Source organism: Hyaena hyaena, unplaced genomic scaffold (genome assembly GCF_003009895.1).
Source record: "Hyaena hyaena isolate Hyena2069 unplaced genomic scaffold, ASM300989v1 scaffold_11, whole genome shotgun sequence".
NCBI lineage: Eukaryota > Metazoa > Chordata > Mammalia > Carnivora > Hyaenidae > Hyaena > Hyaena hyaena.
This window is the reverse complement of record NW_024080643.1, coordinates 2,477,737-2,501,913: the sequence shown is the minus strand read 5'-3', so window position 1 is coordinate 2,501,913 and position 24,177 is coordinate 2,477,737. Positions and strand designations below refer to the sequence as shown.

The 24,177-nt window shown below is 51.1% G+C and overlaps 1 protein-coding gene and 1 pseudogene across 1 annotated transcript; both read left to right on the top strand.

Annotated features, from left to right (window-relative positions):
• Positions 1-7,763: 7,763 nt before the first annotated feature.
• LOC120246887 lies at positions 7,764-8,201 on the top strand (annotated as a pseudogene).
• A 7,171-nt stretch (positions 8,202-15,372) lies between these two features.
• Positions 15,373-16,583, top strand: GSX1 (GS homeobox 1). The gene is made up of 2 exons (XM_039254849.1): positions 15,373-15,787; positions 16,222-16,583. The coding sequence occupies exons 1-2, from the start codon at positions 15,373-15,375 to the stop codon at positions 16,581-16,583; spliced, it is 777 nt and encodes a 258-aa protein (XP_039110780.1).
• The last annotated feature ends 7,594 nt before the right edge of the window (positions 16,584-24,177 follow it).

Genomic DNA, 24,177 nt, shown 5'->3' with positions numbered 1-24,177 from the left:
TCTTCTCTGGACTGAATGTTTGTGTCCTACTCCCAAATTCATATGTTGGAACCCTAAGCTCTAAGATGATGGTAATAGAAGGTGGAGCTTGGGAAGGTAATTAAGTCATGAGGGTAGACCTCTCATGGTCAGATTAATGCCCTTATAAAAAAAGACAGGAGAGAGCTTTCTCTCTCTCTCTCTCTCTCTCTCTCCCTTCTCAAGGGAGTGACACATCATGTGAGGACATTAGAAGATGTCCAGAAAGGTGCACTCAACCAAGAACCCAACGGGATGCTGACACTCTGATCTTGGACTTGTAGCCTCCAGAACTGTGAGGAAATAAATCAGTGTTGTTTAAGCCCCCCAACCCCTGCCACCAAGTCTATGGTGTTTGTTATATTTTGTTGTTATATGTCTCTGATAGAGACATCCTTGGTCACAGTTTCCATTTCAGAAGTGCCCCTTCATTCTCTTTTGTGTGGTCATTGCAGTTGGCACTTGTAGACACCACTGGTTGGCTGACCTGATCCCCGCCCGCTTCCCCTTGCCCCTGGCTCCCTTCCAGTAAGGGTGACATGTAGCAGAAATTGATAGGGCTGGAGCTCCCGGGAAGTTTTGGTTCCTGATGAAAAGGCAGTGGCCCGTCCTTTGTCCGTCTATCTTCTACTGTTCCCTGCCTGGAACATAGGAGGTTTGGAACATAGCAGCCTTCTGTCTGCCATGGGACAAACACAACAACAAAGACAAAATGAAGACAAAAGACAATAGACTAGGGATGCCAGAGAGGAAAGATAAGAAAAGCCTGGGTCTCCTAAGAGACCTATGTTGCTACATAGCTAGTTTTTTTTCTTTTGTTGTTATTGTTGCTTATTTGTTTTTTTAGGAATAAATATCATGTCCTATATGTTTAAAAACTGTTAGTCAAGCTACCTGTCATTTGCAGCTAGAAGTATTCCTAACAGATACAGTGCACCCTCTAGAGCACTGGAGAACATTCTTTAATTTATCAAATTCTTTTGATTCTTTCAGGGATGAAAGCCAAAAGCCTACAGACTTTTGCCACACTACAGTCTATTCGGCCTGTCTCGCGATGGGGTGGGGCTGGCAGGGACCACCAATCATGCTTTGGTGCCCAGGGATACATTCCAGAAAATAGAGTCTTAGGACCTTTCAGAGTGCCTCCTCTGTTTTACCTTAAGATTCATGAGATCATTGGGGCACCTGGGTGGCTCAGTCAGTTAAGCGTCCGACTTCGGCTCAGGTCATGATCTCATGCTTCATGGGTTTGAGCCCCGCATCAGGCTCTATGCTGACAGCTAGCTAAGAGCCTGGAGCCTGTCTTCAGAGTCTGTATCTCCCTCTCTCTCTGACCCTCCCCTGCTCACACTGTCTCTCTCTCAAAAATAAATAAAAAACATTAAAAATTTTTAAAAATTAAAAAAAAAAAGATTCATGAGACCATTTATCGTGCCTGAGTCTCCGAGAATGGTGATGATGAAGTCCACCACAGGTGCACTATACAGAGCCCCCAAAGCCAGACTTCTCTTATCTTCCAGAGTCTGGAGACTGATGGAGAAACATGTGTCTCCCAGGGAGACCTGTACCTGATGGTAACTTCTGCATCGTCACCCCGTTGGTGGAGGTAGAAACTGTTCAGCTGGGAAACAGACAGGACTCACTGTCTCAGACACACACTCCTGTAAGGTCTTGCCTGAGCAGGCAAAGGGCGATTCCAAGTGGAATCCAGGAGGCTGCATGGGACAGGGTTTCACAGGCAGGAGAAAGGGATGATGGATGGGGCCTATGGTGGATAATGCGATCTGGCAAACCCAACCCTGCCTTGGTATCTGGGTAAAGGAGACTGGATGGGGGCCTGAATACAGGATCTTCTCCACCATCTGGAAACCACATTAATTGGTCTTAATGGCCACGTTCATGCCTTTCCCATTGGAAAATTCAGACCCTGTGCAAATCTCAGTAAGTCCAAATCTGAGCCTATTCTCTGAGAACTGGTTTCTGAGAGATAATTTTTAAACTATTCCAGGCTGGGGAGAAGAAGGCTAGCATTTAGTCTCTAATGCTGTTTACAGAATCTCATGCGAAGTGATTTGGTAGCCGGTCTCTCACTTTCTACTTTAAAAAAGAATAAGTCACCCTCCCCCACACACTGCCCCCTGCAAACCGCCATTAAACTACAGCCCATTTCAATCTATGCATTGATGATGGGGACGAATACATTTTCTGCCACATCGATGTAGTTAAATTTCTAGCCCTTATTTTTAACCCAGCACCATTTCAGAATCAATTTCTGTGGAGAGAGAATACCTGGACATTTAAATCCATCAAAAAGGAGTAAATGAGCATTTCAGATACATCTATCAAGAAGAAATGCCCCTTCTCCCCATCATTGTGGGGCTTTGTCAGTCGCCTGTCAGATGAATGTCCGTGTAAGTGTTTATTAATCACTCTTGCGCTCACTGATGGGCCTGAACACTTTGCTCCTCTATGTCTCTGACATGTACAAAGTATGCGGTAGGTTTCTTCTGTCTCTTGAGCACAGTTGCTTACTTTGTTAAAGTTAATTTCCACTCATTTCTGGCTTTGATGGGAAGATTCCTTTATCAATTCAATTCATGTGTGTTGTCTGCAATCAAAGCAATATTGTCTGCTAATGTGAGCTACATTCCATGCTCCCTCTCCATTTTATGCTAACGCCTTCCTTCTGCTGGTCTTGCACTGGAGAATTTGGGGAAGAGACTGCCTTCCTGGCCTTCAGAGACAGGCTGCAGTAATGGCGGAAGTGACGGCCATTTTCCCCTACTAGAAATGCTTGGCTTAGAGCAATGACGAGCTGCTCTCCTTCCCAGGAATCACCTGGGTTAAAAGAGAAGTCAGTGGAAAAGAGAAGGTAATGGGAGACATGTAGTGGCACTTTGGTATTCTGCCATGATCTGTAGGATCAAGTCTTATTCTGAAATGCACCAGCCTTTACCAGAGACCTTTACACTATCCCTCTATCCCTCTATGAGACTCATGATCTCCCCAACACACACTTTTGTGCATCGTCTCATGCTGTCCTTCCCAGTTTCTCTCTCTTCCCCATCTCATCCACCCATGTGCACCCCGTTAATCTAAGTCCTACTCTTCCTGAAAGACCACATCAAGCCTCTCCTCCCTCTCCCTGCCCCAGGGTAGCGAGAGCTCTTCTCTGAATGCTTCCAGAAGTAAAACTTTCAAGAAGACGGCACTGGCACTTACCACCTCCTGCTACACCATGATAGCAGCACTGAGGAGCAAAAGGAGCCAGGCTGTAGAGTCAGGCAGACCCAAGTCTCAATTTGACTCAGATACTTCAAGTTGTATGGTCTGGCACATCTCTGAATCCCTGTGGAAGTTTCTCCTATCTGTCTCATAGGACTGTTGTGAGGATCCACAATAACTTACATAACCCACCCATCACAGTTCCCAGATGATGTGGAAGCCCAGGAAGTGGTAGCTATTGTTATAAATCTCAACTAAATGACAAGCTCCTAGAGGCAAGTGTGGTCCACATGGTGCATTTCTGCATACAGAGTATGGAAAGGTAAACCCACATGATTCAGACTCCCTTGCAGCCAAGGTTCAAGTTATCTATAAAGTTCCAGAAATTAAATGTATTTCTTCAACATCTGGAAGACAGAAGCAAGGGGAGACTTGTCAAGAACTATGAAGGGTCTGAGGCTTTACTCTAGCAAGCTAACAAGTTAGTCTACCACAATATCATAGATGCTGGCAAAAGACAGGAAACTCTTAGGTCTGAGACAAAGGACTTATTACTGACAGCATAGCAGTAGTCGGAGTATCAGCATTTTCTTGTGCTGGTTTCTTAGACCTCAGTTCCCCCAGAGCAACATGAAGAAGGGCATGTATACAGCTGTCAGCACAGAGCCTGAGGTGGGGCTGGAACCCACGAACCGTGATATCATGACCTGAGCTAAAGTCGAACGCTTAACTGACTAAGTCATCCAGGTGCCCCTTTAAAAATGTTTTTGATGTTTATTTATTGAGAGAGAGAGAGAGAGCAAGCTGGGGAGGGGCAGAGAGAGAGAGAGAGAGAGAATCCCAGGCAGGCTCTGTGCTGTCAGTGCAGAGCTTGATGCAGGATTTGAAACCACAAACCATGAGATCATGACATGAGCTGAAACCAAGAGCCAGATGCTTAACTGACTGAGCCACCCAGGCCCCCCAAACCCAAATCTCTTACAATGGATAGTAGGTGTGCCTACCCCTTGCATTGGAGGGGGATGTTCTCTTTATCTCCAAAGCTATTTTCTATGCAAGCAGCCTTGAAAAGACAGTCTAGAACAAAGCAGATGGTACACCTACAAAGAATGAAGACACAAGACACCCATGGAAAATTGTCTCTCCATGAGCCCATCTTCCTGCTGCAGCTGCTGCTCCTAGCAAGGGTGGTCATGGAAATTTGGGGGTTTTCTACAGTAGCTTTCCACTGTCTAATCACTAGCTTTAAAAGAAATTATAGAAACAAGTCCCTAATCCCAGACCACAATGATGACTGTGACATTCATGGGAGCTCAACTGTTCCCGCAGCAGCATCCTGGCTGTCTTGATTATGGCAGGCTGGTAGGTGTTTTTGAACTTCCTGAAGGCCTAGCCTAGAGTCTACTTTCTACCCTCCGTAAACATGTGTTAAATTCTTCCCTTACTGTATCGCATAGGTGGTGTGGTTTCTGCTTCCTGTGCTAATATAAGTCTGGACTACACCTCATTGGACTAAACCTCCAATGCTTCCGTGCCTTCCACTAGAAACCTGTGATAATGGTGAAGATGGTGATGATGATGATGATGATGACAATTAGAGAGAGAAAGGAAAAGGAGGAGTTTGAGGAAAGTAGGAGTAAAGCAAGAAAAAGGAAAGAAAGAAGGGGAAAAAAATCTTCATGATTTTTCTCCTTCTTTCCCTACCAAAATACACATACTATCCAAGGAAAAAACAAGCTTTTTGAGTCTTTATCTATTACAAGTATTTAAAAAAATTATACATACTCATTACTAGAACCCCAGGGTCACCAATTAGAGCTCTTGCTTTGCTTTGTTTTGTTTTTAATTTACATCTTCCTTTAATTTTTCTGTGACACAGAGGAGTTTCTCAGCTGCTCTCACATGGCTGGTCACATCCTTGGCTGAATCAGAGAGAAGCCTTTAGCCAATGTCATGGTCTAGGGTTTCTTCCTGGAGTGGGAGTCCTAGCTGATGAGCTCACTCCCAACAAGCTAACCCTCCCAATGGTGACCCAGAATGCTCATCTCCAGTCATGTGAAGTAACTTCCGGAAGGCCATCTCTCAGAACCACTGTCTGACATGTCCACCCCCTAGGCTGCCTTGTGCCATCCCAGAGTTCTCTGCAGGGTCTGGCACAGGCATTTGTCCTTCCTATGCAGTACAGGTGGCTGGGCTCTGAGACGCCCATCAAATTGCCTATATGATACGTGCATATGATAATACTAATACTTATTGAGTACTTACTATGTGACCAACACAGTACCACATGATCCGGAGGTCTTTTCATTCATTTCAGTCCCTCTGGCAGTTCTACGAAGCAGGCACTGCTATGCCTCCTGATTCACAAAAGTGGCAACTGAGGCTCAGAGAATTAAGCAACTTGCCTCCAAATCATAGCCAGAATGTCTTCGGAGGCTCCGCTCCTAAAGACTATGTTACCCTGCTCAAAGCAGGAACTCAGTGAATATTTGTTAAGAGGATTAGAATATGTGTGGCAGAAATCGCTGATTTCCCCTCTTACCCACTCTTCCCTTCATCTTAGAAAGAACCATCACTACCATCCAAGATTTCAGCTGAGCCCCTGTCTACTTGGCCAGTTACTTCCTTAGGCCTCAGTTTCCACATCTGTCAACTGGAAGTAATAATTGTGCCAGGGTGCCTGGGTGGCTCAGTCGGTGAAGTTTCTGACTCTTGATTTCAGCTCAAGTCATGATCTCACTCATGAGATCAAGCCCTCCATCAGGTTCTGCACTGACAGCTCTGCTTGGGATTCTCTCTCTCCTTCTCTCTCTGCCACTTCCCTGCTTGCTCTCTCTCTCTTTTGCTCTCTCTCAAAATAAACATTAAAAAAAGAAATAATAGGGGCGCCTGGGTGGCTCAGTCAGTTAAGCGTCTGACTTTGGCTCAGGTCACGATCTCATGGTTTGTGGGTTCGAGCCCCACGTCAGGCTTCGTGCTGACAGTTAGCTCAGAGCCTGGAGCCTGTTTCTGATTCTGTGTCTCCCTCTCTCTCTGACCCTCCCCTGTTTATGCTATCTCTCTCTCACAAATAAATAAAACATTAAAAAATTTTTAAGAAAAAAGAAATAATAATGGTACGCATCTCATGTTCCCCAAATATATGAACTCCCAGTTATGTAGAGTGCTAGCCAGAAAATGTCCCCAGCTATGGTATCTGACCAGTAAAATACATATTTTAAATTTTAACTTATAATTCATTTTAATGACTGTGAGGTTTTGTGTGCGTGTGTGTGTGCATGTGTGTGTGGCTTAAGTAAGTTAGTACATGTGCTTAGCACACAGTATTAAATTCTGGCCAATTGATTTGATTAAACTGAACACCATTCTGTAAGTTTATCTCAACAAAGAATTGAGAAACTCCACAGAAACCTCCACCCTTTGGAGTCTTTCATAAAATGGAATTATAATATATTTTAACGATAAAACAAGCCACATACTAGGAATATAAAATCTGTATTTTATTAGTCACATATTCTAGTTTGAGATAGTTTTGGTTAGTGATGTACTTGATTTGTTTTCTAAAATATTTTAGAAGTTATCCTCCCATAAACTGATTGCCATCCAAAGATGTCCTCACAAGAGAGGCATCTGTCTCCATCACTGTCCTAAAATGCAGTGTGAAACCAATCAATGTGCAGCCCCTCCCTCTTGACAAGGCTGATTCCCACAGAACACAGCCCTGTTCATGCTAAGTGTAGTACAAATTTTCTGCACCCTTCACAGGATCAAAAAATAAAGAAAAAGACACTGGAAAGTTGAGATGGATTATCTCAGAACCTGCCCCTTTAACGATGTCTTAGGTTGGGGTGGGAATGAGTAAGGCAGTGTCTATACCCTACACAGGAGCCACTTGCTTTATGAATTGGAGGCACTACCAGAGAGTACAGAGGAGTGATGTTTCTGCAGGGTCAGGAGACTTATCAAGAGGTCCTAAGACAAGATAATAAGTTGGACAGACTCTTAGGTGGTTCCCAATTTATGCTTTGATCTTTAATAAGTAACAAAAGCTTAGGGACGTGTTTGTGTCTAGGGTACAAACTAGACAAGATGGAAGCGATATCTTCCTGCTGTCCTCGAGTAGAACCACCAAAGATGAATGCTAAGGATTTAGCTGATATGAACTGCTCCATGGTATTAGCCTTTAGTTAATAGCTGGAGAAGTAAAAGAAAGTGACTTTTCTTAGGGGTTCAGTTTATTCACTAATTTCACATTGTTAGCGGGAAAATAGGACTTCTCTCTGAAGTGCAGTGACTACTCAGAGCAGATCCATTAAAACAATTCCCTGTGGATTCTAACTGTTCAATTTGCTTCCCTTTTTATAGGACCTGCTGTACTGGAGACAGTCACCTGGTACTCCCAAATGACACAGAGATTTGTACAGTTACATGTACAATTACCCAAGTAATTAATGACAGATGCAATGTTCTTTGTGGGAGTTAAGAACCAAGGTTCTTGCTCTTCCTCAGCGCTGCCTGTGGAAGTGGCAGCCATCTGTTACTCGGCATCATGGCTGCCATCAGACCTCTGGTGAAGCCCAAGATCATTAAAAAGAGGACTAAGAAGTTCATCCGGCACTGTTCAGAGGGATATGTCAAAATAAAATGCAACTGGTGGAAACCCAGAGGCATTGATGATAGGGTGCACAGAAGATTCAAGGGCCAGATCCTGATGCCCAACTTTGGTTACATGGAGGAACAAGAAATCAAAGCACACACTGTCCAGTGACTTCTGGAAGTTCCTAGTCCACAAGGTCAAGGAGCCTGAAGTGCTGCTGATGTGCAATAGATCTTACTGTGCAGAGACTGCTCATGATGTCTCCTCCAAGAACCACAAAGCCATGGTGGTAAGAGCAGCCCAGCTGGCCACCAGAGTCATGAATCCCAATGCCAGGCTGTACGGTGAAGAAAATGAATAGACATCTTATGTGCATGTTGTATTTGTGTTAATAAAACCATAAAACCACAAAGCAAAACAGAAGAACTAAGGTTCTTCTGAGGATGAGGTGCACTAGCCAAATGGTGAGGACATTAACCTTTGGAACTGTAGATGACCTCAAGACATGGTGGTCCATTGCTTCTCTATGCCTCTACCCTTCTCAGTACCAGGGGAGAAACACTCAGCCCTCTGCCAGGATTAAGGGCGTCACTAAGAAAATCCCAAAGCAGCTCCGACAAGAATTGAGATGTTTTGACAGTAGCCTTTTCTGAGAACCTTCTCTGTCGCTCCTTCCTATCATCCAAAATGTAATGAGGACATGGCCATCATCAATCACCTGCTCACTGTGGTGGCTCTGTGAAACTGCTAACCCAAATACTTGGCTGAACAAAACTGGGGCAAAGTTAGCGGAGATGGAGGTGGGAGTGACCACAGGAACCCACAGGACTCTTGAAACCAACCTGCTCCACTCTCTGTGACACACCACAAAATTTCAGCCTTAAACACATTCTCTGCTCTTCTTCTTCTGGTGGCTTGTTTTTGCTTTGGGGGATGTGTTTAAGCCAAAGGTTTTCAGAGAATGGGAGGTTGGGAGCAGGGGATGTGTCCTGGGTTTGCCTTGGTAACAATGGGGAAGGAGTGTGTAGAGAGCACTGAGCAGCCCCAGAGGGCTCCCCTGTCCACGGGTTTATTGCTTTATGCTGCCACCTGGCTGATCATTGAGCTGCGGTCTCCTTCTGCTGAGAAAGACATGGGAGGACACGGACACTAGAAGGACTCAAAAACAAGTTTCCTGACAGGAACCTCGCCGAGGCCACAGACAACTCAGACCAGCCTCATGACTCAAGAGGCACTGTCATCCAGAAAGGGGAAATTCTAAACGGGTACTAATACTAAAAGCCGGGCTTAAACATCAGGTGTTCGCTCATCAGTGGAAAACTCTTTAATGGAGACTGGTTCTCCATTTCAAACCCACCATGTTTTCTTCTTTAGACCTATAAAAACTTCCTACTGAAATCCCCAGTAAGATGTTCCACATTCATCGTCATGATCCCTGAGTAAGAGAACACCCTCATCCCTGCAGAAATCATCTTTGCTTCCAGTGACATCAGGGTCAAGGTAAAAAGGAAAAGGATTGTGGTGAATGACTTAGGCTGGCCAATCCATGCTGGAAGAAGGCCTCACCAACATTCCTGCATCCCATCACCCAGGAAAGAATACTCACAGTTCACAGAGGGCACGCTCTGTCTTGAACAGCATGCCTTGCGCTTTATCAAAACATAAGGAGGCAGTAGATCTGTCGCAGGCTGAGCACACAGACTGAGGAGAAAACTCTCTGGAGGGAAAGTACACGATGGGTGTCAAGGTAGGTGCCAGCCAAGAGACTGGCCTGTGGGCACTTGTGAGGCATGTGAGCCCATGAAGGACTTCCAGAAAACTAGATAGAGAGGGAAGCATCTCAAAAGCCAGGCCAGAGGTCCTGTAAGATTCAGATAGAAGTCTAGGTTATTAATTGCCTTCACCTGCACCCATGGACCAGCAAGCCATAACACTCAGGTTATAGGTACATCATCTTTAATCCATTCAAGGGAGGTTGATCATTCCACTTTTACTACAGAAGACTAAAGTGCTGAGAACTTATGAAATCTTGCAATGCTCATCAAGATGCAGCTATGATGTGGTGAATAGGTACAAAGCAAGGACAATTCATTTTTATTGCCGTGAGTACTAACGTTAAAAATGTATTAAAGATATACAATGTCCAGTGTGCCAAAAGCCATGAGAAATGTTGGTGACACCAATATAATTAAGTATTTATCCCTGCCCTTAAGGGTTTGTAATCTAGATGGGAAAGAACAAGGGACTGTCCCAGAGGCTATGATGTGATGCCCATTGATTCCTTCACTTGACTTGATTCTTATTATCTGGATGGATCAGGGGTTGGACACCACACTACTTATGAGTAGATACAGCTGCATGTAATAAAAAATTCAAATAATAAAACGATATATATTTATCTCTCATTCACGTAAAATACGTAGGCAGCTCCTTGACCTTCAGGGACCCTGGCTCCTCCCACCTTTTGCTCTACTATTCCCAGCATGAAGTTTCTGTCTTAATGATCATTTAATGATCCAAGATAGATAGAGAAAATGCTTCTCTGACTTGCAAGGAGCTCAGCCTCCACTTCCCTCTTTAAATATGGTTGTTTCCAGGAATATATCTAAAATCCTGGTTTTTCTCTACACTCCCCAGCCCCATGCTCCTCCATCCTAAGACGAAAGCTACCATGTTTGCATACCTAAATTCCAAATCTCTCTCTCCATCTCTAATTTCTCTACTCAACTTTAGAATCACATTTTCTTCATGGGACATCAGCAGAATGCTCCGAGGTTAAGGATTAAAATGCGACACCTCAGGGTTGCTTGGCTGCTTCAGTTGGTAGAGCATGTGACTCCTGATCTCAGGGTCCTGTGTTCAAGCCCCACTTGAGGGTAGAGTTTACTTTGAAAACAAATTTAAATGCAACACTTCCAAATATGACATAATGTTGTACCTCCACAAGCAAAAGTGGGTCCTGCTCTTAAGCTCCTTGTCTCTACGTTTGGTATCACCACCATTTATTCCCTCAAACAAGCAGCCAAGCAGTCATCCATGTGTTTGTTGCCCTGTCTTCCATGCCCTTCCCCTCCAGTGCACATGCGTGCGCGCGCGCGCGCACACACACACACACACACACACACCCCTAATTGATCTCACCAATTTTCGCCTTCAAATTCTCCCAAATATTTCTCTTTTCTGATCTTCCTGTCTCCTCTCCAGCTTTCAGGTGGTCATTATCCATCACTTGAACTAATCTCTTTGCTTGCTTCCCTGCCTTTGTTCATTCAATAATTCAATAAAATTGTTCATTTGCAAGCCAGCTCTCTGTTGGATCCTGCTCTGGCCTCTCTCTGTCCCCATCTATAAGACTTCCTACTGCTTCCCGTAATATTTCTTAAGTTCCTCTGCTTAAAATCTCTGAATAGGGGCGCCTGGGTGGCTCAGTCAGTTAAGCATCCAACTTTGGCTTAGGTCATGATCTCTCAGTTCACGAGTTCGAGCCCCATGTTGGGTTCTGGGTTGACAGCTCAGAGCCTGCAGCCTGCTTCAAATGCTCTGTCTCCCTCCCTCTCTCTCTCTCTGCCCCTTCCCTACTTATGCTCTCTCTCTCTCAAAAATAAACATTAAAAAAAATATATCTGAATAGAATCAAGCACAAACCTGTTGCAGGGCCCTTCGTGCCTTAGCCTCCACTTCCACTCACACCCATGTCTAGGCATCCCTCCCGCTCCGCCCTCCTCCAGTCCTGGCTCCCAGGTACAGTCACCATGCCCTGGCAGACCAGGCACTCTCCTGCCCCCTTGCTGGAGTGAACAGACCGCTCTCTTCCCTGGGAGAGTTGCCTGAGTCACAACTGGCCTGCTCACGGGAGAAGTCCCTTTCTTTGGGATGAGAATTTCCACTCCATTGTCTCAAACCAGAAAAACAACATACCCGTAAGTGCCTTGGTGTATTAAGCCGGTAAACCACAAAGTCCTCCTATCCATGCCACTTCCTGAGTCATACTTCAGGATTCGCTTATTTACCCAGCAAATATATACTGAGCACCTACTATATGCCAAGAACTTCCCTGAGTTAGGATACAGTCATGCACAAGATAGACGAATATTGCAGATAGACGAATATTGCCGATCCTCAGTGAGGCATAGCTCTCCGCGTGGGAGTAGGAAAGACAGGGACAGAAAAGCAAATGAGTAAAAGACACAGAAAGTTAGTTAGACAGTATTTACAAAACAAGGAATGTGGGGAGCAGGAAGTGATATGTTTTAGTAGGAGTGCTCACCTCCCTGAAAGGAAAAGTGACATTTGAAGATGGGAAGGAACAAGGACCCCCCCAAAACCCCTCCCCTTTTCTGCAGTTTTTCAAGGGACGTATTTTGCTGCGAATATGTCAGAGATCCATTTCCAGGAGAAAAATCGCGAGCTCTCTCCACCGACAGGAAAGGAGGCGGTGTGAAAGAGAAGAAAAGAGCGAGACAACAGAAATTATTCCATGTTGAACTGTCCCTGATGGACACTTGAAAACCAGCTTTGGGGGCAAAGCAGGGCCCACCAGGCCGAGGGGCTCCCCGGGGCCCCTCTCTCGGGCTGTCAGGCTAATCCCGCCGCCTCCTCCCGCCCCGCCCCGCCCAGGGGGCATTCGCCCGGGTGAGTACAGTTCAAGCCCGGCTGAAGCCAGCCCGGGAAGGCGCTTCGAACTGGAAAGCAGCGCGCAGCCTGAGCGTCCCCGGGATCGGTCCCCCGGGGTGCGAGGGCGGCCGGAAGCCGGGCGGCGGGCGGAGGCGGCCGGGCTAGGCCGCGGGGCTGAGAGGGACCGGACACCCGCGAGCTCGCCCCCTTCGCGGGGCGGCCCCGGAGTCCCCGAGGCCCGCGTGCCCCCAGCTCCTGCCCGGCCTTCTCCGTGAGCGCAGTACTTTCCTGAAACCCCCCAACCCCCGGGGCGCGCCCCGCGGCCCCGGACCGCCGGGCAGGAGCCCCCTTTCCGGCCACAGCCCGCCTGGTTTAGCGATGGCGGATTAAGTGTGCGTTCTTTCCAGGCCTCCCGAAAACACTCTCAGGGATGCTATTTTGCTTGGGCCCGGGTCTCTCCCGCGCCGAGTTGCACAACAAACCATTTAAACATTTCAGCACAAAACCCGATCCATTGTGGGCCGCACATTAAAAAGTGTTATTCGCTTTGAAGTTTTTGTCTAATGGCTCTAAACTGAAAGAAAATGTTTTCCTATTACTTAATTCAATCATAGCGAAGAGACTTGGTAAAAAGCCCACGGATTTTGCCCCAAAGTGTGACAGAGTTCTCTTTGTGTTTGCTTATCCCCCGCTGTCACACACTTTAATTCGCCTCTCTTTATCTGGCATTCAAAACTTTCTTCAATGACATTCAATAAGGTCCAGAGGCTGGAGGGGAAAAAAAAACTGGTTATTTTTCCCCCCTAGATATTCTTTCCCAGTAGCTTTGGCCTTGCTCGCATTCAGGGACTCTTAACCCCTTCCTCCCCGGGCGCGGGCTCCAGGCTCCGGGTGCAGTGGCCGCCCCGGCTCACCGCGCAGAGCTCCGCCCGCACCCCACGCCTCTCCCGCCCGCCGCTGCCCGGGAGCGGGGGTGCCTCTCCGGCCCTGTTCCCGGCCCTCGGCTCACTCTCAGCGGTCCCAGCCGACACAAATTACCCGGAGAGCAAATTAGAACCGGCATTAACTGCACTGATGCACGGCGGCTCGTCTGCAAGCACCACCCTTGGGCGCGGAGCCTTGGAGAGCAGACCCTGGCCGTGGGGTCGGCACTGGTCTCCTGCCCGCCCCCCATGCCGAACAACCAAGGAAGCCGCAAGCCCTACTCCTCCCGCGCTGGACAGTGCGCTCCACCAGGCTCTTGTCTCCATCGCCCCTGTCCTTGTGACGGAATCGCTGTTTTCTCTCAGATAAATTCCCTATGCTTTTTAATCAGTTATAATTTGTTGCTATTGTTATTGTAAAGATGTCACCAACGATGAAAAACCATGTAAATGCTTCAATCCGGGCACTCCCGAGCACTGATTCCGCCCCCCCCCCGAAAAGCTCCCCCCTTTATGTCTCACAATTCCATTCAGAGCTCTGAGCAGGTGACTGCGGCGATTTGGTTCCAATAAAATCGAAAGTAAACGACTTCGGTGAAAAGTCCGGGGCTGTAAATTCGAAATATTTATGCTAATTTCCCATTGTATGGAAAAAGTTCCTTGGCGAAGCGGCTTTGAGTCCGGGGACTATTTAAAAGGCCGAGGCTGTGTACACAGAGCCAGGCGTTTGAAGTTGTTTAACCATTGTGTGCCCAGAAAGAAGAGAGCGACGCAGGAGAAGCCTTGGGGACAGGGGAGGTCGGGGGGGGGGGGTTGGGCAAAAGCAGCAGACGCTGGGAATACACCTGCCCTTCGCCCGCTCCTGTGGGGCGACCTTCAGGAAAGCCACGGTTTCCCAGCGCGCCCGCGAGTCTGTCGGGGGTGTGGGCGAGCGCAGAGCGCACCGGAGGGATCTGTGCCCAGCACGGCATCTGCACTCGCCTCTCCTGGCCGTGCGAGATGTCGATCTTCGGGTGCAGGCTTTCGTCCCCCACCCCGTCTCTGTCCGTGACTCTCAGAGGCTATTCTCCACTTTACACCCACAGCACTGCCGTTTAAAGGGAAGACTGGCCGACGAACATCTACCGAACAAAGACTGGGCGTTAAGGGCACCATCAAAGTTAAGGCTCTGGGAGAAACTTAAGACAGAAAGACAGCTTGGGGAGTCGTGGCGGATAAGGAGCACTGAGTCCCTTTCTGCTGTCTCTGGCAGCGCCTCCCCGCTGCAGAGCCCGGTCCTCCCACTCAGGGAGAGGGGAAGGGATTCCACAGGTGGAAATCAGAGGCCGGCTGCGGGGACACCCGCGGGGTGCACAACGCGGAGCTGAGCAAACTGAGTGGAGGGAGCATGATCTGGGGGGGCGGGGGTACAGAGAGAAGGAAGGGGATGGCGACGGAGTGCGCAGAGAGATGGGGTGTGCGCCCATGGGAATCTGTGGAAGTGAGGCAGTGGGGGTACAAAATCAATAAGAGAAACCTGCCGATCGTCAATGCAGAGCCAAAGGGGAGTACGGAATAAAGAGAAAGAAAAGAATATTAAATCGCGGGAGAATGAGAAAATAAACCCGCAAAAGGGAGAGGAGGGGGCGAGGGCGCCTGTTACGGCGTGGGTGGGGTTGACAAGAATAGAGTACATTATGCAGTTCATTTAGTTAACAAGTGAAATAATGAGGAAGCGTGCAGAGTGAATGCCAAGAGAAAAGGCACAAAAACCCTATTGAGAGGCCCCGGCGCTCCTGGCGTAGCCCATCACATGGCAATGGTCCTATTTAAGCGGCGCCGCCGGCGTCTTTCAGCACCACTAGCGCTGGCCAGCACCCGGGCGGCTCGGCGGCGGCGGCGCGCTCGGCCTCCGCGACCAGGGAAGCGCGCGGCGCTGCGCGGCCGAGGGCGCGGAGCCCCGAGGTCCGTGCGCGCGGGGAGCCGGCCGGCGGCGGGCGGCCGCGCGCCGGGGCCATGCCGCGCTCCTTCCTGGTGGACTCGCTGGTGCTGCGCGAGGCGGGCGACAAGAAGGCCCCGGAGGGCAGCCCGCCGCCGCTCTTCCCCTACGCGGTGCCCCCGCCGCACGCTCTGCACGGCCTCTCGCCCGGCGCCTGCCACGCGCGCAAAGCCGGGCTGCTGTGCGTGTGCCCGCTCTGCGTCACCGCCTCGCAGCTGCACGGGCCCCCCGGGCCGCCCGCGCTGCCTCTGCTCAAGGCGTCCTTCCCGCCCTTCGGCTCGCAGTACTGCCACGCGCCCCTGGGCCGCCAGCCCTCGGCCGTGTCGCCCGGGGTCGCCCACGGCCCCGCCGCCGCCGCCGCCGCCGCCGCCGCGCTCTACCAGACCTCCTACCCGCTTCCCGACCCCAGGCAGTTCCACTGCATCTCCGTGGGTAAGCCGGAACGCCGCGCGGGGCGCAGGGCACGGGGCCCGACGGCGGCTGGCGAGCCGGGGTGCGAGATGAGGGTCCCTGGGCGCGTGGGGACGAGGAGAACCGTGCTGGGGGGGGGGCGGACAATCAGAGTGGCGTGCCTGGGAGGGTGGGACAGGACCTGAGGGCAGAAGGTGCAGGTCTTAGAGGGGGCGCGCAGGGTGGGGGTGGGGGGGACTAAGGCTCCGCGCGCCCCGGAAAGTCGTGCCGGGGCTGCGTGACGCGGAGTACCGGGGTCCCGCCGCTACGCAGGGAGGCGCCTGCGCTAACACCTCGTTTGGGGCAAAGAGGTGGGCGGCGGACCGAAGTCCCGGGACTCTACCAGCCGCCCACCCGAGGGTCGGGCCGCCGCGCAGGGGTCTGACCGCGTCGCTCTCTGCACCCCACCCCTGCAGACGGCAGCTCCAGCCAGCTGCCCAGCAGCAAGAGGATGCGCACGGCGTTCACCAGCACGCAGCTGCTGGAGCTGGAGCGGGAGTTCGCCTCCAACATGTACCTGTCCCGCCTCCGCCGCATCGAGATCGCCACCTACCTCAGTCTGTCCGAGAAGCAGGTGAAGATATGGTTCCAGAACCGCCGGGTGAAGCACAAGAAAGAGGGCAAAGGCAGCAGCCCCCGCGGCGGCGGGGGCGCGGGCGCACCGCAGAGCTGCAAGTGCGCGTCGCTGTCCTCGGCCAAGGGCTCCGAGGACGACGAGTTGCCCATGTCTCCGTCCTCCTCGGGGAAAGACGACCGGGACCTCACGGTCACTCCCTAGGCGCGCGCTTCCCGGGCCGCCCGCCCCCGGCCCTGGCCCTGGGACCGAGCCGCGGTCTCCAGGCGCCAGCCGTCGAGCGGCGGCCGCGCACGGGCTCGGCGAGCGCTGCGGAGGCCCCGACCCTGGGCAGCGCCGGGAGCTCGGCCGAGGCCTGACGCTCGCGTCCGCACCCCAGGGCCGGCGGCCGCGCAAAGCGGGAGCCAGGCCGTGGGGCCCGCGAGCGCCGGCGGCTTCTCCGCCTCGCAGCGCGGCCTGTCTGGACTGGCTCCGGCTCTCGCTTCCTCCGCGCCCTTCCACCCTGGGTCCAGCAGGACGTCTCCGTCGTCGACGTCCCCTCGCTACCCCCACCCCCCCTTTTTTTTTTTTACTTCTTTTTTCCGTATCCATATCTTCACTGCGGTCATTTAGCTACCGTCACCCTCCCGCCTGACGCTCGCGTCCGCACCCCAGGGCCGGCGGCCGCGCAAAGCGGGAGCCAGGCCGTGGGGCCCGCGAGCGCCGGCGGCTTCTCCGCCTCGCAGCGCGGCCTGTCTGGACTGGCTCCGGCTCTCGCTTCCTCCGCGCCCTTCCACCCTGGGTCCAGCAGGACGTCTCCGTCGTCGACGTCCCCTCGCTACCCCCACCCTCCTTTTTTTTTTTTACTTCTTTTTCTCCGTATCCATTTCTTCACTGCGGTCATTTAGCTACCGTCACCCTCCCCCCTACACACACACACACACACACACACACACACACACACACGCTGACGAACTCTTGTTATTGTTTTGCTTTTCCCTTCCGTTCCCTCCCCGTGGGACCTACTCGAAGTTCGGTGAGCCCGCCTGTCCCTTCATCAAGGCTTCGCTGTCGGCTCCGCAGCCCCCCTGTCGGGGGAAACCCACTCGCTTTGGGGGAGGGGGGAGAGATCCTCTGCATTCCCCTCCACAGGCCCCCGGGCTCTCCCCTCTGTCCAGCCTCTCTTCCCCGGACCACAGACCCCGCCCCGCCCTGGTCTAGCTTGTCGGTGCACACGGTCTCTGTAATACCAGAAGATATTTATTTATTTATTTATGTACAAAATTTTAAATAAACTTTTCTTTTCTTAGAAATGCACGGTGGCTCTGGAGCCCAGGCCTCACTCTGGACTGGACAGGAGCCCACCTGGGTTGGGACTTCCAGCTGAGTCAGGGCGGGGATGGGATGCCCGCGCCCTTGCTCGGTCCCTCTATGCGCCCTAAGCCCGCGAGGACTCTGCCTGCTGGGTCCCCGTGGCCCCGTTACACTCCCTAGTCTCCAGGTGCACCCACGCCGCGGGGTCTGAAGGAAGGAAGGAAAGCCTCAGCGCAGTGCCTCTAGCCCAGACCCCTGCAGGGCCCCGTCCGGTCCTGGATCCACACACCCCCCTCCCCCCAGCAGCACTGTCTGGTGGTCCCCACCGCCATCCCCAAGGGCAGCGGACCAACTCTCTCCCGACTCTCTCCAGAGCAGGAGAACTCAGTCCTTCGCTGCGCCCTGACGGATAACGTTATCAATTGTTGGTTTTGTTTTTTTTTTTTAATCTATCGTATTTGTTAGGAACAAATGCCCAACAGGATGGCGAGGCCTTCTCTCCGAATGGCCCCCTGGCTTTGCTTTGAGGCAAACTCTAGCAGACTGTGCGGCCGAGATTCCGAGGACCCAGAGCGAGCGAGCGATCGGCGCCAAAGTCCCTGCGAGGGGCCCGGTTCTGATGGTGCCCTCCGGCTCCTATGTTCTCACCCATTCTTGTTACACCCCCACAGCCCACTGTGACTTAGGATCCACACCCCAACCCTCCTTGGGGAGATATGGGTTTCCATGTTTCTTGAGCAAGAAGGAGGGGCTGGGGTTCCCGTCCAGGCAGAGAGGGCACAGCCCCAGAGTGGAGTATTTCCGCAGCTCAGGAAATCGGACCTGGGAGACAGAGGATCTGGGTTCTCAAGACTCAGAAGACTCCTTTTCTGCCTCCTGGAAAACTGGGCCACTTCTTTTCCTGCCAGACACCTCCCTGCCACCCACCCGCACACACACCCTGGGGAGCGCGGCACTTCCAGGGTCCGGGCAAAGCAAACACTCGCCTTTTTCATGAGAAAGAGGCTCCAGCAGAGGCTGCTCAACACAGGCAGGGTTCATGTCTGAAACCTGGGGTCTTCTCCTTCAGTCAAGCGGAGTACCAGGCTTTCTCCCCAGCTCCCTGGAATAAAGGCAAGTGCCATCTGGCTTCCCACGCTAGGGAGTTCCTGGTTCTTTCAAGATGCCCGGGCTGTGCTGGAGACAGACCAGTCGGTCTGACCTGCCTCTCTGCATCCTCCCTGGTTCTGCCTCTGTCTCCCTCAGTCTGAACTCCAGTCTCACCCAAGACCAGTGGTCTGCCTCCCAGGAGGGGGCATTGTACGAATATAAAGGAAGCCACCGCACTTTGAGGCATACCTGAATCCAGCTAACATCTTATTATCAATTATTGTGATGCTTTCTGAGTTTTCTGGCTGACACGCTCCTCTAAGAACCCTCGGGTGAGTGAAGTTTCACATCCTTTAGCTACGAGCAACCCACTAGTCTGCCTGTGACTGCGGGTTGGGGCACCCGTGGGAGCAAAGGCCTTTAGGAAACAGGTCCAGGGTGAATGCGAAGGGCTGGCTTTCAGCCGGCTCCTTCCCTGGATTACAGGAGGGGGTGGTCTGTGCCCCAGGACAGGCTTTCCCCGGCTTTCAGCGACAGACCTCAGGATTAGAAAGGCGTTTGGGAAGACGGGCCCTGGGGTGAGGATGGGGCGGTGACTCCAGAGAAAGATGGAAATGGAGGTTGGAGGAATGTGAAGAGGCTGCACAGCCGCCCGCAACCTCAGGCGGACTCCCTATCCCGAACGCTTCAAGGCCAACGTCCCTCTTCCCTGCTGCTCACAGAAGCTGCAGAGCCGGGGCCGCGGGCCGGTGCGAGCGGGTCCAGGTCTCCTGGGAGCGTGGCTTTCTCCCTCCCAGCTTTGCCTGTCCAAGGCTTTATCTCTCCGTCCTGCTGTTAGAAAGGCAGCAGCCTCTGCGCTTCCGGGTGGGGGCTCCCGAAGAGCTTTTGGAGAAGACGCAGCGTCCGGGCGGCCGCCGCGCCGCCGGTTACCACGAAGGCGGCAGGAGCGCAGCGCCGGGGAGCGCGGACCGCGGTGGTGCGCACAGGCTCTCCGCGTCCAGCCGCCACGCGCTCGGGTTCCAACCCGCTTCGCCCCGCCTCGGCGGGACCCAGGCCGCCCCTGCGCTGCGTGGTTCGGGACCAAGGCAAGGCGCGCACGGTCGGCCCGGAGCTACCAGAAAGCGGAGTTACTCATCTAGGGACACAGAGTCTTCGAGCCCACAGTGTTTTGAGCTGCAAGTTGGGGCTTGCAAGTCAAATTACGAAATTAAAATCAAACTGAGTTAGGATGAAATTTTCCTGGCAGTCTCCACTTAGCGTGGCTGCTCCCCACGCAGACCCCGATCCTATTTCGGGGCCAGCTGCTTGCTTTCCTCTGTGCAGTTTAGCGGCCAGGAGTTTGGAGCCTAGAATCCAAATTCATGACTTTGCAACCCAGGTCCACCATTCCCTTACAAGCTGGGCAATCTTGGGCAAGCCACTGGTTCTTCCTAAACCTCAATCTCTCCTTCTGTAAACGGGGATTGCGTTAATAGTTCCTTTGCGGGGTTGCTGTGCAATAGGAAATGACAGAATTCACAGAAAACGCTAAGCACAGTGTCTGCCAAGCTTCAATAAATGTTAACTAATGCTGTTGTAAGTGTTGTTACTCGTCCGCCTAGAGCTGTGCCGGGCGCATAGTTGGTGCTGAACAATTTACTGAATGCAAGAAGTGACCACTCACAAACAGGCTCAGACCTGAATCTATCACCAAGGTGGGGGGGGAGGGGGGGCTGGAGAGAACACACAGGTGCAAACATTTCCAGGACTCCCCGGAGTCAGTCATTCAAGGAATAAGTAACAGGTCCCCTCTGCCGGCACTGCCCAGGCGCTGGGAGTCACTGCCGTCCAAATGGGAGACCTCTCTCTACCTTCACCGAGACCAGTCCCTCGACCTCTACACTGTTCATTTTGGGCCAATTAATTTTTCCTTACGGGAGCCTGTCTACAGGCAACATTGCAAGATGTTTAGCAGTAACCCCGGCCTCCACCCACTAGATGCCAGTGGCACCTTCCCCCCACCCCCCCCTCAGTGTAACAAAAAAGGTGTCCAGATATTATCAATTGTCCTCTGGAGGCAAAAATCACTTAAAGTTGAGACCCGTGTATTTTCTGCCGAATATTTTTTTGCCATATATTTTTCGCCAGTTCACCGAGTCCAGGATTTGGTAAGCTGGCTCTGAGCATACCTTTCTACCTTTCCTTCAGTTATCTTTCCTTGAATATAGGTACCTTCTACATCTAGGATACTGGACTGTGCACTGAGATGTGGTGTGAGAGGAGGAAGGGGAAAGACAAAAAATGTGTGGGGGGGCATTCGGGGAGGTACCAAAAGTGGCCGCATAGTGGGAGCATGTCAGCTGGTCTATACAGCATTGGGCATGTGGATTGAAAGAGTGAATTGGTCACAGGCTTGCTGGGTGAGCAGTTTACAGAGCCATTGAAGCCTTTGCAAGAATATTCTATCCATTTGTCTCATGACCTGTAGAAAACGAGGATCTCTCTTCAGTCATGTCCATGGGTGCCCACAACCTCTTAGGGGAAAATTTTCAGGAGACTGAGGGGGCATCCCCTCCCCACACACACACACCACCACTATTATGGTTCTTCCTGAAGGATACTCCTTATCTGTTTTGTCAAGCCTTGTAAGTCTGAAACTAGAAACTAATTCTTTTTTTGAGTAAAGTCTTCCATATTTGGTTCAACACAAGTACCCCTGAGGGGAATGGCCACTGAATACATCATTCATTTTTTTTCTGAGACAAGACTCTGGAAGGGCAGAGGAGCAGAAAATGTCCCTGAGAATGAAAGGATGTGGAAGAGGGGCAAGGGCAAGAAAGACAAGGGGCATGAGGCAGGGGAAGGTTCCAGAAGTCCCGCCAGCATAGATCAGTGGTGGCTCTAGGAGGAAAGCCAGATTACCTTGAAGTTACGTGCTCTGCTGTAGATTCTCCTGTCACTATGAATCCAAGCCCTGGTTCTAGAAGGCTTCTTCAAAACCAGCAAAGACATCCAAGGTTTTAACCCTGATGCCTCCCAGCCTGGCATCCCGGCTGCTATCTGTGAGTGGAACTTCCCATCTCGAGGGAGGAAGTGCCCTCTCAGACATGTTGGGGAGCCATTTTGAATTGTCATCCATTTCAGGCTGTAGTGGGTAAGGAAGGTCCTGCCCCGCACCACATTCAGGGAGCAACTGAGCAGCCTGAGTATGATTTGAACAAGTAAGGCTCACTCAGGTAGTCCTGTAGTGAGGAACTTCCCTTGCCGGTCTCACTGAGTGTTAGGCTGTTAGGACTTTGGGAGCAGAGGCTACCTCCAACGGCTCATTTGCACTGAAAGGTGCCAGACAGAAGTTGATGTCTGTCTCCTCGATTCCGTGATGTTATGAATTTCTAGCCCTGTTATGGACCAAATGGTGTCTCTCTGCACCCAAATTTACATGATGAAGCCCAGACACCTAGTATCTCATAAGTAACTGTATTTGGAAGTAGGGTCTTTTAAGAGGTAATTAAATGAGGTCATCTGGGTGAGCCCTAATCCAATAGGACTAATCCAATAAGAGAAGAGAGACTCCAGACATAGGCACACATGAGGGACAGCCGTGCCAAGATGCATGGAGAATGAGGCCACCAGCAAGCCAAGGAGAGAGGTCTCAGAAGAAACTAGCCCTGCCAGCACATTGATCTGGGACCTTCGGCCCCCATAACTGAGAGAAAATAAATTTCTGTTGTTTAAGCCACCCAGCCTGTGGTCTTTTTATGGCAGCCTTAAACCAATACAAATTCTGACCTGGATGAGAACTCTCTGGACCCTTCCATGCTCGTGCAAGAATATAAGATAGTGGAGGAAAGGGCTCTAGGCTAGCAGTCAAGAACTTGAGGTCCAGACGCTTCCATGCCCCTAACTCATTCTATAACTTTGAGCAAATCGTGATCTTCTTGGGTCATTGGTTTCCCTTTCTCTAAAGTCAAAAGTCAAGGGCTATAACTGACATCACTGGGTTTTTATTTTTCCTTTTTCTAACCAGTATTCCCCCTCTTTCTGATCATCATTTGATTTTATTTTGTCCAATATAAATCAGAGTCAGCTCTGGAAGAAAGCAGGCATTCACTAAGGTGACCTCTGAACTCTGTGGGAGTTCTCCTCAGGTTGGGTCACAAGTCTCATTAGAAGATTCAGCAGGGACTAGATATTTACTTCTATCCTCCTTCCCAGCCAATCAGGCATGTGCACAGGACTTGGGGCCCAGAATTTTCCCCCAAAGTCTGACTCGAGAGAAGAGAGACACAGAGATGCATGTCGGAGATTATTTCCTATGGCCATAAAGTTAAGAGCCTCTGAGTGATGGCAGATGAGCTAAGAAAATGGTAGGGGGGATAGTCCAGGGTGAGACGTTGGCTATCTCTCCTCTTCCTTCCCACCTGATTTCCAGCCATGTCACCTGATACTTTGCATTGAATCTATGAATGATCAGGTGACCTTCCACTAAATAGCTGGTCTCTTTCAGTAGCTGCAATTCCTTTCGATTCAATTCAATTCATTGGTTGTCTGCAACCAAGCACTTGGAGTGATGTAGTGACCTGTGCTATAACTGAGCCTTTAAAAACCTGCCAGGGATTGTGAACAGACCTGGGACAAGTGTGATTGTCTGACCAAGTCGCTGGTACTACTTAAATAGGATTCCCTGGACCACTGCTCTTTTTGACCACTGTCGTGGCCCCGGGCATATACCCTGTTGCCACACTGGAGCATTTAGACTTGGGTGGGTGGTTTCAGAATTCAGCATCCAGTTGTTACAGTGTGAGCCACAACTGGAGCATGAACTGCCTCAGCCTGGAGCAGCACGGGGCTTGCTGGGGACAGCAGGACCCTTCCTCCTTCCCATCTCCCACCCCTGCAGGAAGCCATGCTTCGGCCCGCATGCAGACTCGGGATACAACATCTCTGTCCTCCCTGACTGTCTGTCTGGCCGTGCGTCTCTGAGGCAGTTGTCCATTCATTCAATGTGCACACACAGTCACAGAACCGCGCAGGCTGTGATCCTCTGCTCTGACCAGGGAAGAGACACTCTCTGAAATTCTCCGTCACCCCAAAGACTCTTCGTGTCATTAAGAATGTCCTCCTGGTGCTTGCTAACTCTACTAATCACAGCCCTTCATTGAGAGTGTCAGACACTGAATTCAAACTCCTTTAAGCCAAAAGGTATCTGTTGGCACACAGAGTCAATTAAGGTCCGAGTGGAACCGTCCTCGGGAGCTCCAGGGACATAACGATGTGGCAAGATATCTTGGCCTTTGTCCTTATCCTTCAACTTCGCTCCTCTCTGTGTGTTGTCTTTATTCTTTCATGCTGTAGACAGGCTTTCTCCTTGCAGGGTGGGAGTGTGGGGGTAGGAGGCAGGCAAAAAGGAGAGATGGCAACAGTCAGCTCCAGGCTT